This window comes from Schistocerca americana, chromosome X (genome assembly GCF_021461395.2).
Source record: "Schistocerca americana isolate TAMUIC-IGC-003095 chromosome X, iqSchAmer2.1, whole genome shotgun sequence".
Taxonomy (NCBI): Eukaryota; Metazoa; Arthropoda; class Insecta; order Orthoptera; family Acrididae; genus Schistocerca; species Schistocerca americana.
In genome coordinates this window covers 708,124,285-708,139,729 of record NC_060130.1, presented here as the reverse complement: position 1 = coordinate 708,139,729, position 15,445 = coordinate 708,124,285, and the positions used below count along the sequence as shown (strand labels likewise).

The 15,445-nt window shown below is 41.1% G+C and overlaps 1 protein-coding gene across 1 annotated transcript in view; it reads right to left on the bottom strand.

The window, feature by feature from the left end:
- Nucleotides 1-15,445, bottom strand: part of LOC124556612 — a 126,637-nt gene that overhangs the window by 28,826 nt on the left and 82,366 nt on the right. The window contains exons 6-7 of the mRNA XM_047130579.1: nt 609-912; nt 318-371 (exon numbers count right to left, since the gene is read on the bottom strand). Coding sequence (XP_046986535.1) covers nt 318-371; nt 609-912 — 358 coding nt within the window. The remainder of the gene's footprint in view (nt 1-317; nt 372-608; nt 913-15,445) is intronic.

The following is a 15,445-nucleotide window of genomic DNA, read 5'->3' as shown; positions in this document are numbered from 1 at the left end:
GGCAGCTGTACCTGTACACGCCATCCAAGCTCTGTTTGACTCAATGCCCAGGCGCATCAAGGCCGTTGTTACGGACAGAGGTGGTTGTTCTGTGTACTGATTTCTCAGGATCTATGCACCCAAATTGCGTGAATATGTAATCACATGTCAGTTGTAGTATAATATATTTGTCCAATGAATACCTGTTTATCATCTGCATTTCTTCTTGGTGTAGCAATTTTAATGGCCAGTATTGTAGTTTCCACAGTGATATTATAAATGTAACTACTTATGATACACTGAATACTAGTAAGTTCAGATATGATGATGTTACTTACCAAAGTAAGTATCTAAACAATGAAGACCTTCAAAATTGCATTCTTTGACTTTCCCTGTAAAAAATTAAATATGTTTCTCTAGTGTGAATATATCAACCGTTTTGTTCAGTTATAATTTCTTATGTGTAGAGATCACTTAAACATTTTACAAGCAGAACAGGAATAAGGTATTTTTTCACATTGCATAAATATCTTGAGCAGATAAGAAAATAACATCAGCAGGCATAATACGACATGTCTCACATTTTCTGTTAGAGCAGATGTTTTGTCATTTTCTGAGCTAATACTTACTGTTTGGAGATAGCAGATGGTGAGAGCAATTGCAGAACCACATTTGATTTTTAACTTCACATGAAGCTAAACATGCTGAGAGACTGTATTCTCTGTAGTATCTGAGATCAATTTCTCGTGGCAATGTACATCCCCTCTGATTTCTTTTCAGTTCCCATGCAGACTGATGAATATCTATGTTACGAAACTTATATATGACTTGTAATTTGTGACCCATGGTAACACTTCCTTCAATATTTTGTGTACGTTTTGAGTTTGCTAATGGCTTTGAGAAGTCAATGTCATAAGGATCATGAAGATGTAGCTGCAAGAGTAATGTCTCTATTACACAATTAGAAAAGGTACCAAATGAAAATGCTAATTGTTTATTTCACACATTATGATGCATTATGATATTGGTTTGGTATTTGTAAGATGTTACTTTGATACCTAAACAGTAACCACACTCTAATAGAATATATGAAGAACATCATGTGTTATTAATATGAATATGGATGTCACATTTTTATCGAAAAATCTGAAATTACTTCCTTTACATGATCAAGCCCATGGTACACAATGAATTATGAAATTAAACTAAAAAATATTTTCAAAAATATTTATTCAGTTTCCCGTAAAAATCTGAAACAGAAAAAAGTCACAATGAGTAATAAAATCTTATTGGATATCAACAAAAATTTCCAACAAAAGATACTCCTCAAAATTGAATAACAGAGAAGAAACCTTAAAAAAGACTTAACACTGACATTACATACAACACTTAACTTACAAAGCTTCACACTTGGCCATATTGCTGTATTTATTGTATTATTTTGATACTATTTTTTTCCTTTGTGGAGATTGGGAATGGATTATGGGCACATATACTGCTGTCATATTTATGTTGTGCTGGGAATCTGCACATCAGGATGATGTATCAGTCCCCATCTGCAACTTGATAAAAGCATTATGAGGAATTGCCAGAGGAAAGGTTGAGGGCACTATTTTGGCACTGTTCTGAAAAGGTTCACAAGACTTTGACTGCAGAAAAACCCTATAACCACTGCTGCAGCAAGAAATAAATATAATTTCTTATGAACAGTTTGAAAACCAAAAAAATCCAATATCTATAGTGATGATTAAACTCACAGAAATTAATGCCATGTTTGGCAATGTGAAATATGCAGTTTAATAGAGTTACAGACAATTGTTCCTGGTAATTACTGGGAATTCTACAATGAATAGAAAGTCTGTACAACAGATTTCAGGGAGGGGCAAGTGTACCCTCTTACACTTGCTTATGGACGCCTACTGGAGGGCCACTGATCTAAGGAAATATTGCAGTTTGTTACAGATGTGAGAACAGCAGTTCTGTCAGACTATGCACAGAGTTAGCCTGTAAATATTAAAAGAAGTTGTTGTAACAGAATATTGAGGCTGAAAATTGTGAAAATGAAAAGGACTTTAAAGTAATAGGTGGTGTAACAAGTAAAATGTGTGAGCATATAATTTCACCAGGTGCAGTAGTGCCTCAAAATCACGTAGACTTCTAATGTCTTTCTCAATATCAGTTAACTACTGAAATAAGATTGCTGAATGTGGAGCGACAAAACTCAACACTCAGTTGCTGTAGATCAGATGTGGAGAAATGAAAAGTTGTGACTTAAATTATAACAGGGTACAAATACTTAAACCTCAATAGTATTAGTTCTTGTAGTGGTTGGCAGAAGAACACACATATGAAAAGTATTAAAGTTTGCAAGCTTTCAAAGCCAGTGGTTCCTTCTTCTGGCAGAAGGGTCGAAGGGAAAGGAAAAGGGGAAGGAAAAGTAATGGTGAGGTTAAAGAAAAAGTGTAGTTTCTTCTCATTCCATATATTAACTCTTCCCTGACCCACAGTTCTTGATGAATTTTCCAAACTCTACACCTTATCCTAAACCTCACCAGTCCTTTTCCTTCACAACTCTTTCTTTCCCTTCAACACTTCTGGCAGAAGAAGGAGCCACTGGCTCGGAGAGCTTGCAAACTTTAATAGTACCTTTTATTTTTGTGTTCTCCTGCCACTGCTTAGTGAATAGACTTTTTTATGTATCCAATTACATTACATTTTCAAAAATTGATTATTTTCACAGAAAGTAGTGAGGCATTGAACTATAAAAGTCTTAGACTGCTTCCCAAATGTCATGAAAAATGTAATAGACAATTAAATTAACTTCAAACATGAAATGAAATAATATTTGCTTGAGAACTCATTCTACTCCACAAATATATGTCTGAATGTGTAATGACACACACACACACACACACACACACACACACACACACACACACACACACAAAGCCAGTCCCAAGCCTGGTTGAAAAAGAAAGAGGGGGAGGAGGAACACCTTGTTAGAAAGCCTTGGTTCACCTGGCCCAGGTGATAGTACATTGTGAGGGGCACTCAGCAGGGATACAGCGAAGACCTCAATGGCAGTGAAGGCAGAGATGAAGATCATCGGTACAGTGGAACTGGCAGAAGAGGCAGCCCAAATCCACTAGTGTCTGTTCTGGAATCCAGCAGGTAGCGGTCAGCATCTGTTCACCTAGTTGCTGCCGCTGCTCGATGTTCTTCTTGAACTCAACAATCAAATCATAAACACGTGACCTTATTAGAAGATCATCACAAAACAAGTTTAAACTTCAATAAGCCTGATGGAACAAAAGGAAAGAAATCCACTGCCCCAGGCATCAGTCTCTGGACTGAATTTTCGTGGTCATTGGATTCTGGGGGACCAGGCACATCATGCGCAGAAGAGCCAGAGCTTCTCAGAATCTCTAAGACCAAAACAGAAAAACTTCATAGGAACTCTCAACATAAACACACTCTCCAAAGTAGGTTAACTCAAACAACTCACAAATACTATGGAAAAATTCCACATAAAAATCCTTGCGATTCAAGAAACATGATTTACTGACAAAAATCATTTTGATTCAGGAAACTTCAGAATCTACAAAGGAAAACCTGCAGTCCAGACAAACAAGGGACCCAAAACTGCAAAGTTTGGGCTACCGAAAATCCTAACTTTTGTGGAAACCCCACTGCATGATGAGAAAGTCACAGTGTGTCGTGGATTTACCACATCAGTCGTGATCGACCCTTTTTCTTTGAAGAAATGTGGGTGTTTTACAAACATTCAGCATGTCAGGTGCGAGGTACGTCAGTGTGTTACAGAATCGCATCATCCCTAGCCTGACTGCCAACCACCTACTGGAAGATACGACTTAAACCCAAGATGGTGCTCCACCCCATATTGCTACATGAGTGAAAGATCTCTTGCACACCTTTTGGTGAGGAACATGTGCTGAGCCGCCATTTTCATCATGCTTGGCCTCCTAGGTCCCCAGGTGTCAATCTGTGTGATTATTGGTTGTGGGATTACCTGAAGTCGCAAGTCTACCATGATCGTCCGACCTCATTTGGGATGCTAAATGACAACATCCCATGGCAGTTTCTCACCATACCTACTGATGTGCTGTACAGCGCTCTCCACAACATTGTCCCTCAACTACAGGTATTGTTGGAGCCTCTGTTATAAAGAAAATTGTCTTCACTAAAAATCAGTTGTTATGCTAATTATTGTTTTGTATCATATAAGGTGCTATCTGTTGACCATTTAGGGCAGTGTTTCGGTTTCAATAGAACCCCAAGTCATTTCAAGCATGTGTGCCAATTTTTACCTCTCTACCTGCGTTATTCCGTGAAGTACTGAATTTTCAAATGTTAATGGACTTTCGGGTCACCCTGCATATTTGGTGCAAAATACTCTAAGGCTCATCAGGCTCAAACTGATACTTTCCTCCTACCCACACTGCAGAACTGATTTGAAGTTGGTCATTTCAGTTCCAACATGACAAAAATTTTGTTCACAAAGTGAGAATTGTAGCTGTTTGGACTGAAGATGATGTGGAAAATTTACCAAATGGCTAGCCCATAGCTCTAATCAAAATTCAGATAAACATGGAATGAATTACTGTACTGGTTTAGCTGCTGACTGGCAACCAAGCTACGTTTCTATGAAATAATTTTAGAATTACTATTAAAAAAACAGTCGCTGTATTTCCTGAGGTATGTAGCCGTACTGTATGAGTTAATGTAATGGTGATGGAGTAATTTTGGGTAAACTATTCTGCAGGTAAATTGCCACCCCCTCCGGATCACCAGACAATGACTCATTTGCAAAATACAATCATATGGAAAAATTAGTCTTGTAAAGATGGTAGAGGGAATGTTAGGTCCCTTAATACGGTATGTAGGGTAGAGAATTTAGAAAAAATAAAATAAAAAAAATAGAGGGATTGAAGTTACACAAACTGAGAATTAGTTAAGTGAGGTGGTAGGATTGAAAACAAAATTAAATAAGTCTAATGAATGAGTATGTCTAATAATTAATATTAAAATAACGATGTAGGTTAGCTGCTGTGTACAACATAATGAGTTCATCATCACAACCTAGACGTATACAAAGCCAACAGCTACCACAGTAGAACTTGTTTATATGCTTACTCGAGCCACAGATGAAAAAGAAACTGAAAGAATGTATGATGAGACAAAAGAAATTATTAGGATTATTAATGAAAACGAAAATTTTATGGTGACTGCAGAGTGGAATCCGACAGTAGGCTAATAAAAAGAGTTTTATCAGAGTTTCAAAGGCAATATTAGGCAACGATTGACTGAAACAGAGGAAGAGAACAGGACAACAACAAAATAGTAACGGGTAACTTTATGATTGGCGTTGTGAAGGCAGCAGAAGAACAATTAGGCTAAGAGGCAAGACATAGTATATATCCTTGTACAACTCATAACATATTGATCTTAACTGGTGAAGGGAGGAACTCCAGCATGGTTTAAAATCTTTGCACCAAACGTCTAGGGGTGTTATATCACGCCACGAGGAACAACTTTTATGAGAGAGAAAATATTCGCTGACGCACTGGTTATGCCCTTGAGAGGCGGCAGGGCATAGGCAATCTGCCGCATGCGCAAGAAATATCTGTTTCCTGTAATTCTGTCATTTGCTTCGTGTGAAAAGCGCTGGGTCAAGCAAAATTGAAGTTCCTGACTCGCTCCTAAAATACCTCTCTCCGCAATTGTTCTTATGGTTTTCTTCTTGAAAATCACTCTTCAGTTTGCCTAGGTAGGTTATTACACAGCACATGTGGTTAGATCTTCTAGTTAAGTTAAATCTCGTCGTCCCAAGTCCCGCGGACATTAAAGGATGCCCGATGGCGACAGGAAGCGTCAGTGAACATTTTATCTCTCACAAAAGTTGTTCCCTATGAAGTGGTCTATAACCCCCTAGATGTTTGATGCGATGACTTTGAAACACCCCATACAAAAAGCAGCAATTCTGGCAGGCAAAGGGGAATATAGACAACAAAAATTAAGATAAACGGAAAGTGGAAAATGGCTAAGCAATAAAGGCTACAGGACAAATGCATGACTGTGAGAAAGTTGGGAAAATTATGCCATTTTTCGAAGAAAATTGAAGCAGCTGTATCAGTATCAAGGGCTCAGATGTCAAACCAGTACTAAGGAAAGCCTGAAAAATTAAAATAATATGTAGAACTTTTATAAATCTACAACTGAAACAAGCTAGCAGACAATATTCTGGAAAGGGGAGAGGAAGTTGATGAAGAGGAAATACAGCAATGCAAGACATTCCCTCAATTTTATTGAGATCCTGGGAAGAATAAGCCATGACAAAGCTATTCCACCTGAAATTCAAGATATATGGAACAGGTGAAATGCCTTCAGACGTGAAGAAGAAAGTAATAATCCCAATTACAGAGACGTCGGCAGATGCTAACAGGGTGAATTTTACCGAATCATCAGTATATTAAATCTTGGTTTCAAAACACTGACACGAATTATTTACAAAGGAGTGAAGAAAACCGGCAGTAGCCGATTGCGGGGAAGGTCTGTTTGAGTTCCAGAGAAATACAGGAACGCATAGAGCAATGCTGAACCTACGACTTACGCTGCAAAACAGACAGAAGAAATGCAAACCTAAGCCGGCCACTGTGGCCGAGCGATTCTAGGCGCTTCAGTCCGGAACCACTGTGCCATTACGGTCGCAGGTTCGAATCCTTCCTCGGGCATGGAGCTGTGTGTTTTCCTTAGGTTAGTTAGGTTTAAGTAGTTGTAAGTCTATGGGACTGAGGACCTCAGATGTGAAGTCCCATAGTGCTTAGAGCCATTTGAACCATTTGCAAACCTACATTTATAGGTACAAAGGAATTAAAGATATTAGCTTCCAGCGGGCATTGATTTAAATCAGTGAAGTAAGATGAAAATTCGTGATGGACCGGGATTCGAACATGGGTCTGCTGCTCAGTTGGCAGAAGCGCTGACTACTATGTCATGTGGACACAGCTATCGTCGTTACTGCATGGACTACCCTAGTACACTTCCCATCAGATCCAAATCCTCATATTATCCACACACTACTGAGAAAGTGTGCCTTGCCCATTATCCTCATTACTTGCGGCTTTTCACCTATTCCCTTATGATACGATATTGCAACGCCTGTGTTATTCTGATTATGATGAAAAGATCCTTAGCACATGCATGCATGTCCAAAGAAAGAGGCACTGCAGCAACCACAGCCGTTAGCAAACACATCAAATGAATTCCCAATTGCGAATAATGACTACCATCAGCTGTAGAATGGAATGAGGGCAACGAAAATTTGTGCCGGACCGGAACTCGAATGCGGATTTCCCACTTATCGCGAGCGGTCGCCTTATGTGGCTACCTGTGCACGTTTCAGGATCACACCCAAACTTCCATATGGTGCCAACCACGTGTCTACGACCGGTACTCATACATCCATTATGTATATTCCTGTACATGCACCCATGTCCAAAGGAACTTTGCATCGTAATCAGAATAATAAAGGCACTGCTATAGTGTATTTATCTACCGATACCGGGCAAGTGACTATGGAAGTTTGGGTCTGGCCCTGAGTCATGCACGCATAGCCACATGATAAGGCAACCGCTTGCGATAAGCGGGAAATCTGGGTTCGAATCCCGGTCCAGCACAAATTTTAGTTGCTGTCATTCCATTCTACAGCAGATGGTAGTCATTATTGGCAATTGAGACTTCATTTGATGTATTCCCGAAAGAGTTCGAGCTTGGTGTGCATCTCCATTGAAGGGATCATTGGCTGTCCTCGCCTTATGTTTATAGCATTTGTAGATTAGAGGAAGCTTTCACCATGTTTACTGAAACGCACTCTTCGAAAATTTGAAGGTAGCAGGAATAAAATATAGGGAGTGAAAAGTTATCTATAAGTTATTCAGACACCAGACTACTATAGTTGAATTCTTTTATCTTGGCGGCTCGCGCATGCCCGCCTAGAAGGGGGAGATTGCTGCGTTGCCAGTTGCACACGACGCACGCGCCAATAGAAGCAGCGCCATAGTATAGCATAGTTCGCAAGCTTACGTTTAGGGGGGAGCGCGCAGTTCGTGAAGTAAAGCCACCACGGTCGCATTAACCCTTTCGCTGCTACAAAGACGTGCTCCCTGCATTCCGCGCTGTGAGCGATTTTGTCACTGCACTGCTCGCCTGTGCAGACACATTGTGTTCCGACTGCTTTGACACTCTTTTATCATTCGATTCCGCAAAAACTATTTTGCTCAAAAATTAGATTTTTACCTATCTTCTTGACTGATACCTTCCCCCCACAAATGACTTAATTTTGTTTCGATGTTCAACGCAGTTATTATGCAGCATTAAATATAGTAAACCATTGCACGAAATTTTGAAGAGTTTGCAGAGGTAAAAGTCCATAGAGTATACTTTCCGAATGGTCGATTTTAGTTGCCACAATGTTGAGAATGAAATGTGGACAAGATACCTATATATTTCATTTAATTTAAGTACCACATAACTGTCGTATGTAATATTGAGAAATATTCCACCTTTCGTGACTGTAACAAAAGTTTTACTTACACTGGGCACGTTTGGCTTTATTTTAAAGCACTTCAATCAATCAAAAGGAAGTAGACAAAATACATTAAACAAAACTGTGGACTTACAAAAACATTAGGACTTGAATATACCGTCTGTCAGTGAAGTGCTCAGAGCTATGTCAAATATAATTTTGTGTGTGGCACATACAAACAGCATTTATTTGCTAAAACACTGATGAGCCAACACAAACGTTGAATATTGTGCTACCGCAGCACAAAACTACGAAAGGTGACTTGGCAATGGAGGAGACAAAATACATGATGCTTCAAAAGAGAGAAACGCGTCTGGTCTAAATAAGTCGCTTATTACAGTTGCAGAAGAGGGATAAATTTCAATACCATTGGTAAAACTGCGACTGTGGAACAAAAACAAGAAATAGAACATGAATGGTTCAAATGGTTCAAATGGCTCTGAGCACTATGGGACTCAACTGCTGAGGTCATTAGTCTCCTAGAACTTAGAACTAGTTAAACCTAACTAACCTAAGGACATCACAAACATCCATGCCCGAGGCAGGATTCGAACCTGCGACCGTAGCGGTCTTGCGGTTCCAGACTGCAGCGCCTTTAACCGCACGGCCACTTCGGCCGGCTAGAACATGAATACCATTGTGTATGTGCCATACCTTTCACCGATGGAACTGCTTTAAAATAAAGCCAAACGCGCCGTGTGTAAATAAAACTTTTATTACAGTCGCGAAAGACGGAATATTTCTCAATATTACATACGACACCTATGTGGTACTTAAATTAAATGAGATATTGTTATACAGTAAATATTATATGAAATTTAGGTATCTTGTCCACATTTCATTCTCAACATTGTGGCAACTAAAATCGACCATACGGAAAGTATACCCTATGGACTTTTACCTCTGCAAACTCTTCAAAATTTCGTGCAATGGTTTACTACATTTAATGCTGCACATCAAAACAAAATTAAGTCATTTATGGGGGGAAGGTATCAGTCAAGAAGACGTGTAAAAATCAAATTTTTTGGCCAAATAGTTTTTGGAAATCGAATGATAAGTGTGTCAAAGCAGTGGGAACACCATGTGTCTGCACAGGCGAGAAGTGCAGTGATGACAAAATCGCGCACAGCGCAGAATGCGGGGAGCACGTGTCTGCAGCAGCGAGAAAGTTAATGAAGAGGCAAAGCACTAGAAATTTCGTTCAAACGAAAAAAATTCGTGAAGTAAGCCACTCCAATATTGTTTTTAAATAAAGAAAATATTAAGCATCGCACAAGATTTGAACTCATAACCTTTCACTTGGCAGCCCCACACCTTAACCGTTCCGCTATCTCACCTCATCAGATGGTGTGACTCCATAAGGACTCTAACGCCTCACGCAACTACTTATAAACACTGTTGGTATGACTATGAATTACTCACGCTTCGTCGAAGTACGATAGGAAATAAACAATTACCGCTGTTGTTTATTGCGAAAAAGCAGTTCGTGAGATTGATACAAACACCTTTCCTTGCTATCGCCTGAATTAGGAGTCTTATTGCATGTTTGGTTTAATTAATAGAATATGAAGCAATTGGTATAAAGAATGCTTTTTCCAAACTTTCTATAAAAGAAAGTCTGCTATCAAGACATTGTTTTTGTTCTATTACTTTATTTATGACTGAACGTTTCTAAACTGAAGACAGTCGTCCGTGCTCTGCAGTGCAGTCGAGATGTGGCAACGTCGTTCTCTGTTCATTGGCTGACTGTGTTTTGTGACGTCAGATGCGCAGAACGAACCTAAACTCGGCCGCCAAGATATATGACGCGCACTTTAGTCGAAAAGATATTAACCGAAGAGAGTAGTTGAACAGAAAGTTAGACAGGGTTGTGATGATATTCAGACTGTACAATGAACAAGCAGTAAAGGAAACAAAGGAGAAAATTGGAAAGGTAACTAAAGTTTATGGAAAAAAATAAAGCCATGGAGTTGTAGCGCCATGAATAAGTACAGGCGTAAATGCGGGGAATTCTTGTAAATCCCGAGCAGCTATGGCTGGAAGGCAGTAGTTGAGGGACTGATTGGCACATTGGATGTCAGGTGTGGACGATATTGATATTTTGCAAACGATTCGGCGATGCAGGGTTATGACACCGCTTGAAGGCTGGAAGTCATACTCGGTGGACACTGTATACAAATGTGAAGTAATCAGGCCAGCACAGGGTACCGACGTGCTGTGAAGAACCTGAACTTGGCAGTTAAAAAAGCACCTAGTGACCTGTGTGTAGGGGCCGTAGTGGGCTGAGGAAAGCTCTCATTATTATTATCAAAGAATACTCCACTTGTCCCCTCCAGAAGAATTACGTCAGAGGCATAGGGAAAAAGACATAAACAAGCGAGCCCGGAGGCACAAATCGGGCAATCGTGTCGCCATTATGTCTGCATATAGTACCGGAGAGAATGGCGATTGTTTAAGTTGTAGGCCAATCACGACAACCTTCTGGTGATGGCCAACTGGCCCGCTGGAGCTACCTCCAACTTCCGCTATGCAGACGCGTCATTGCTGCAACGCGGTGCGTCGCACCTTGGAGCTACACTGGCTCGAGGAGTGAGAGGGCTGCCAGTCTCTGATCTGTAGGTGTCATCATCCGGCGGACTGCAAGCTGCTGTCCGCAGGGGCAGGACTGGGACGCAAACTCGTGGCCTCCCGGGTGCAGAGCTGTATGCGGGCACTGAACACGCTGCCCTGGGGGGATGGCCGGAGCTGCTAAGGCTCGTTACAATGACGGTGGCTGGCTGCTTTCCTCACGCTTGAGGGAGCAGTCAGCCATGTTCCGGGCCATGGGCACAGTTAACGCATGGGGCAGCCACTTAGCTGAGGTGCGAGTGGGATCTCTACATCTGCAAGGCTGGGCAACCGGAAGTTGATGCTGCAGATTCATCCATTCACGTTGGTGCTGACCCATGCACGTTACGCGGCGTCATCGACGAGTTCAGCGCAAGGCCGGTGTGTACCTTCGAGGTAAAAAAGTCAATAGTATTGGAGCAAGGGGGGCATCAGCGCACTCTGCATTGTTGCCGGATGTCCCAAAGATTGTGGTGATGACGTCATCTCAGACGGCAGCATGTAGACTTCGCATCATGACATCATCCAAGATGGCTGCTATGACGTCATTCAAAATGGTTGATTTTGGCGGGAAGTTTGAATTTTGGCGCGAAAGAGCCATGCTCCCCCCTTCCCTCCCCAAGAAAAATGCCGCGAAGTTCAAATTCCAACAGGATAAGGCATCACACCACAGTTATCTATACTAACCTAAGAAAATCGCGGGAAGATAGGAGAATTGGGCTACTTCTAGTAATCTAAGTCACCCGACTGCCACCTCTTCCTAGGACCTGGCACCAAGTTTGAATTTTGGCAGTAAAGAAAGGTAACTTGGGGTTTCGTTACCAACCTAAGAAAATTGCTGGAAAGAAAGGACACTTGGACTAACCTCAGTCACCTGACCGCCACCTCTTCCTAGGGATTCATGGGAAATGGAATCAGCCTGCACAGGGCTGCTGGAGAGAGGAAGGAGTGCACTTTATTTATTTTGGAACAATTTATTTAGGGATGGAGTATATTTATCAAAGTCATACAGAACACACGCTCTAACATGCCACATGGCATACAGACCTACAAACTACTCCTAAATAACTCATGTATAATGCTCTACACACGTGCCTACTAATTGTAAACTGTCAAAATAACGCATTGCACAGCCTACAGACATGCAAACCACTCGTAAATAATGCAATACATAAACATGCAAAGAGCCACACAACTCCTAAATTGTCAAAGTATTAATTCATCTAAAAGACTCTGCAAACATGCATGCTAATTGTCAACAATCGAAATCATGCACCAGTCTTTATTTAAACAATTAGAGACAGCACCACCATCCAGTGTGTTCACCAGGGGGTCTGGACTCCAACTGACTTAGTACACTGGTCCCGGCGGAGGTTCGAGTCCTCTCTCGGGCATGGGTGTGTGTGTGTTTGCCCTTAGAATAATTTAGGTTAAGTAGTGTGTAACATTAGGGACTGATGACCTTAGCAGTTAAGTCCCATAAGATTTCACACTCATTTGAGCAATTTTTTTGACTAAGTACACACTACCGCCAGCAGAGGACTCTGTTGTCCATGGCGTCATCTGATGATATGACTAACATTATTCAAGATGGTGGCATAGCTTGTGTTCACCACGAGGTGTAGTACATATTGACACCACCAGCGATCGATACTGTGTACTTGGAATGAATTTTCGCCAATGCCATGCCCATCTGGACTTGGAAGGAAATAGTTAACGACTCTACCACGATCCTCAACCGAGTGCCACATCCCCTTACCAACCCGTTTTGTCGGGTTAACATACAATAACATGCTCTAACGTGTACTAAAGTGTACTAATGGTCACTAATGTGTACTAACGTGAACTAACGTGTGCAGCACATGTCATCACCCAAGATGGTGGGCGGATATGGCGGGAAAACGACTCTGCCTATGACAGACATAAGGTTTTATTGTACAAGCAATGTCTCCACCATGAAATCTAGACTCTATCTGACCTAGTACACATTACTGCCACTAGAGGGTGCTGTCATCACTCCTGTGATGTAATCCAAGATGGTGGTCTGTAGGGGGAAAACGGCGCGAAAATGACTCAGCCTGCAATGGGCTGCTGGGGAGAGTAAGGAAAGAGTTTTCTCTATTTACTTTCGAACAAATTAATTGGGAATATAGTATATTTATCACAGTGATACAAAACACATGCTCTGACATGCCTAGGGTCACGCCACACAGCCAACAGACCTGTAAACTACTCCTAAATAATGCTCTCCAGACAAGCATACAACTCCTAATTTACTGAAATAATTTCAGTGCAGACATGCAGACTCCTCCTAAATAATGCGATCAGCTCGCACAAGCACCGTCCGCCACCCTCTGTCCACTAGAGCGCACAGGAGGCTACATGTGAAGTGACGCGGTCACCAGATGTCAAACCACACATAGACACCTGTTAAGGACCCGCATACATGAGGCGGTGGCGCCCCTTTCATACTTGACACCTGAAGAATTCCTTGCATAATACATGTTCAACTGATGCTGGTGCGACTGGTTGGGGACTCACGCGCTATTGCAGTAACGAGCCGACACTGGACATAGGTGAAAGTTGCATCTATTTTCAGGTATACAGCCACTGTTATACTGACGTCACAGAACTCCAAGGAGCAACGCCCACATGCAAGACACCTCTGGACAGCCCTTGTCTTCCCTGTTGATGACAGAGTAGCTACAAACCTTCGCAAATGCATCTAACAATGTTCTCAATCTTATATCACGTGATTATGTAAAAAACAAGAACTGAGTCGACCTTGTGGAAATTGTATAGTGTGCAGAGATACTTAATGTGCGCTTTTGTAGGAGTATTCGTGATGTCTCAGTTTGTATGCATGGAAGTTCTTGGCCTACCAGAACCTGATTACGAAAATAGCGCAGAATAACATCGAATGCACTTTTCCCGGCGGTCCTAACGTGATAACCTTGCTACTGTCAACAGAAGCAAACATTCTCACTGGTATGTAGAGGCTCCAATATCCCAGCAAAAGGGATGTGAATGAATCGAGCATTACGATTGGCTCTTATCGAATTTACCTGCCGAATTGCTGTTGTCGTTGGCATCAAAGCACAATCGACCTTTTCTTTCTTTCTGCAGATGGGACTTTCAGCGGTACAATTATTTTGCACAGGTCGCTAGAGTGCATTGACAGTTAAACCCGTAAAGTTGTCTGTGGATCATCAAATACATATGAGACTGACAAGGATATTGGAAGCCAGTAACATATTTACCAATCTAACTGCAGTTAAATATGACGATTGCTGCTACAGTATAACACCGATTGATGTACAGGTAATGTCTCCTCTTGATGGCTGTGCTTCTAGAACGAATTTCAGTATCTGTAGTGCACATAATTTTCCACATAAAAATCTCTCGCATTGATCGATGTGCTGAATCTATAAGTACCTCACGATAGGACACACAGTCATTCTCTCTAGTCATGCCACAACATAAACCACTGTAACTTTATAATGCAATATATACACATTTTACACAACATAAGCCACAGTAAGTTTACAATGCAATATATAAACATTTTACACAAACAGTGCAGTTATCTTTTATATCTGTACAGCACACAAATAAATTTTGGTATACATACACTCACACCATCTATATGTCACGATGCTCCTCAGTCCTAGGGAAGCACTGTCCACACTTTCTTTCTTTCGACAGACGAGACTTTCAGCGGCAATAAACTATTTTACACTGATTGCCATATTGCACCGACAACTAAACTTACTCTTTCTCAATTACACTGGTCTCCCACTAACGACAGGAGCTTGAATCCAAGAACACAAGTATTTTCGCATTGTTTACCATAATATTATATCATTTTCGCGGTACTTCTCGATATCAAGCACACAGGAGTAGCCTCACAATCGCTCATGCAACATAACTTCCATGATATAGATGGAAATTATTTCTCTACAAACCCAAAACTTTAGCTAGATGGAGTGCGCTTTAGACCGCTGAGTAACTAGAAATAAACAGGTGAAAAATGACATTTCCACACCCGAATACCGATCTCGCTGATGTAACAGATTCCAAATTATACCTATAATTTACAAGCCAACTAAGCTTTTTCTCATGTCTAAAGAACAAGGAAACGTCTCTTTCACATGCTAGATGCACACCCCACAATCGGTCTTCTCTCAACTAACAAAGGCACGAAATTTGCAGAAGTAGTCAACCGAACAATTTACATTGGTGACAATAACAGTC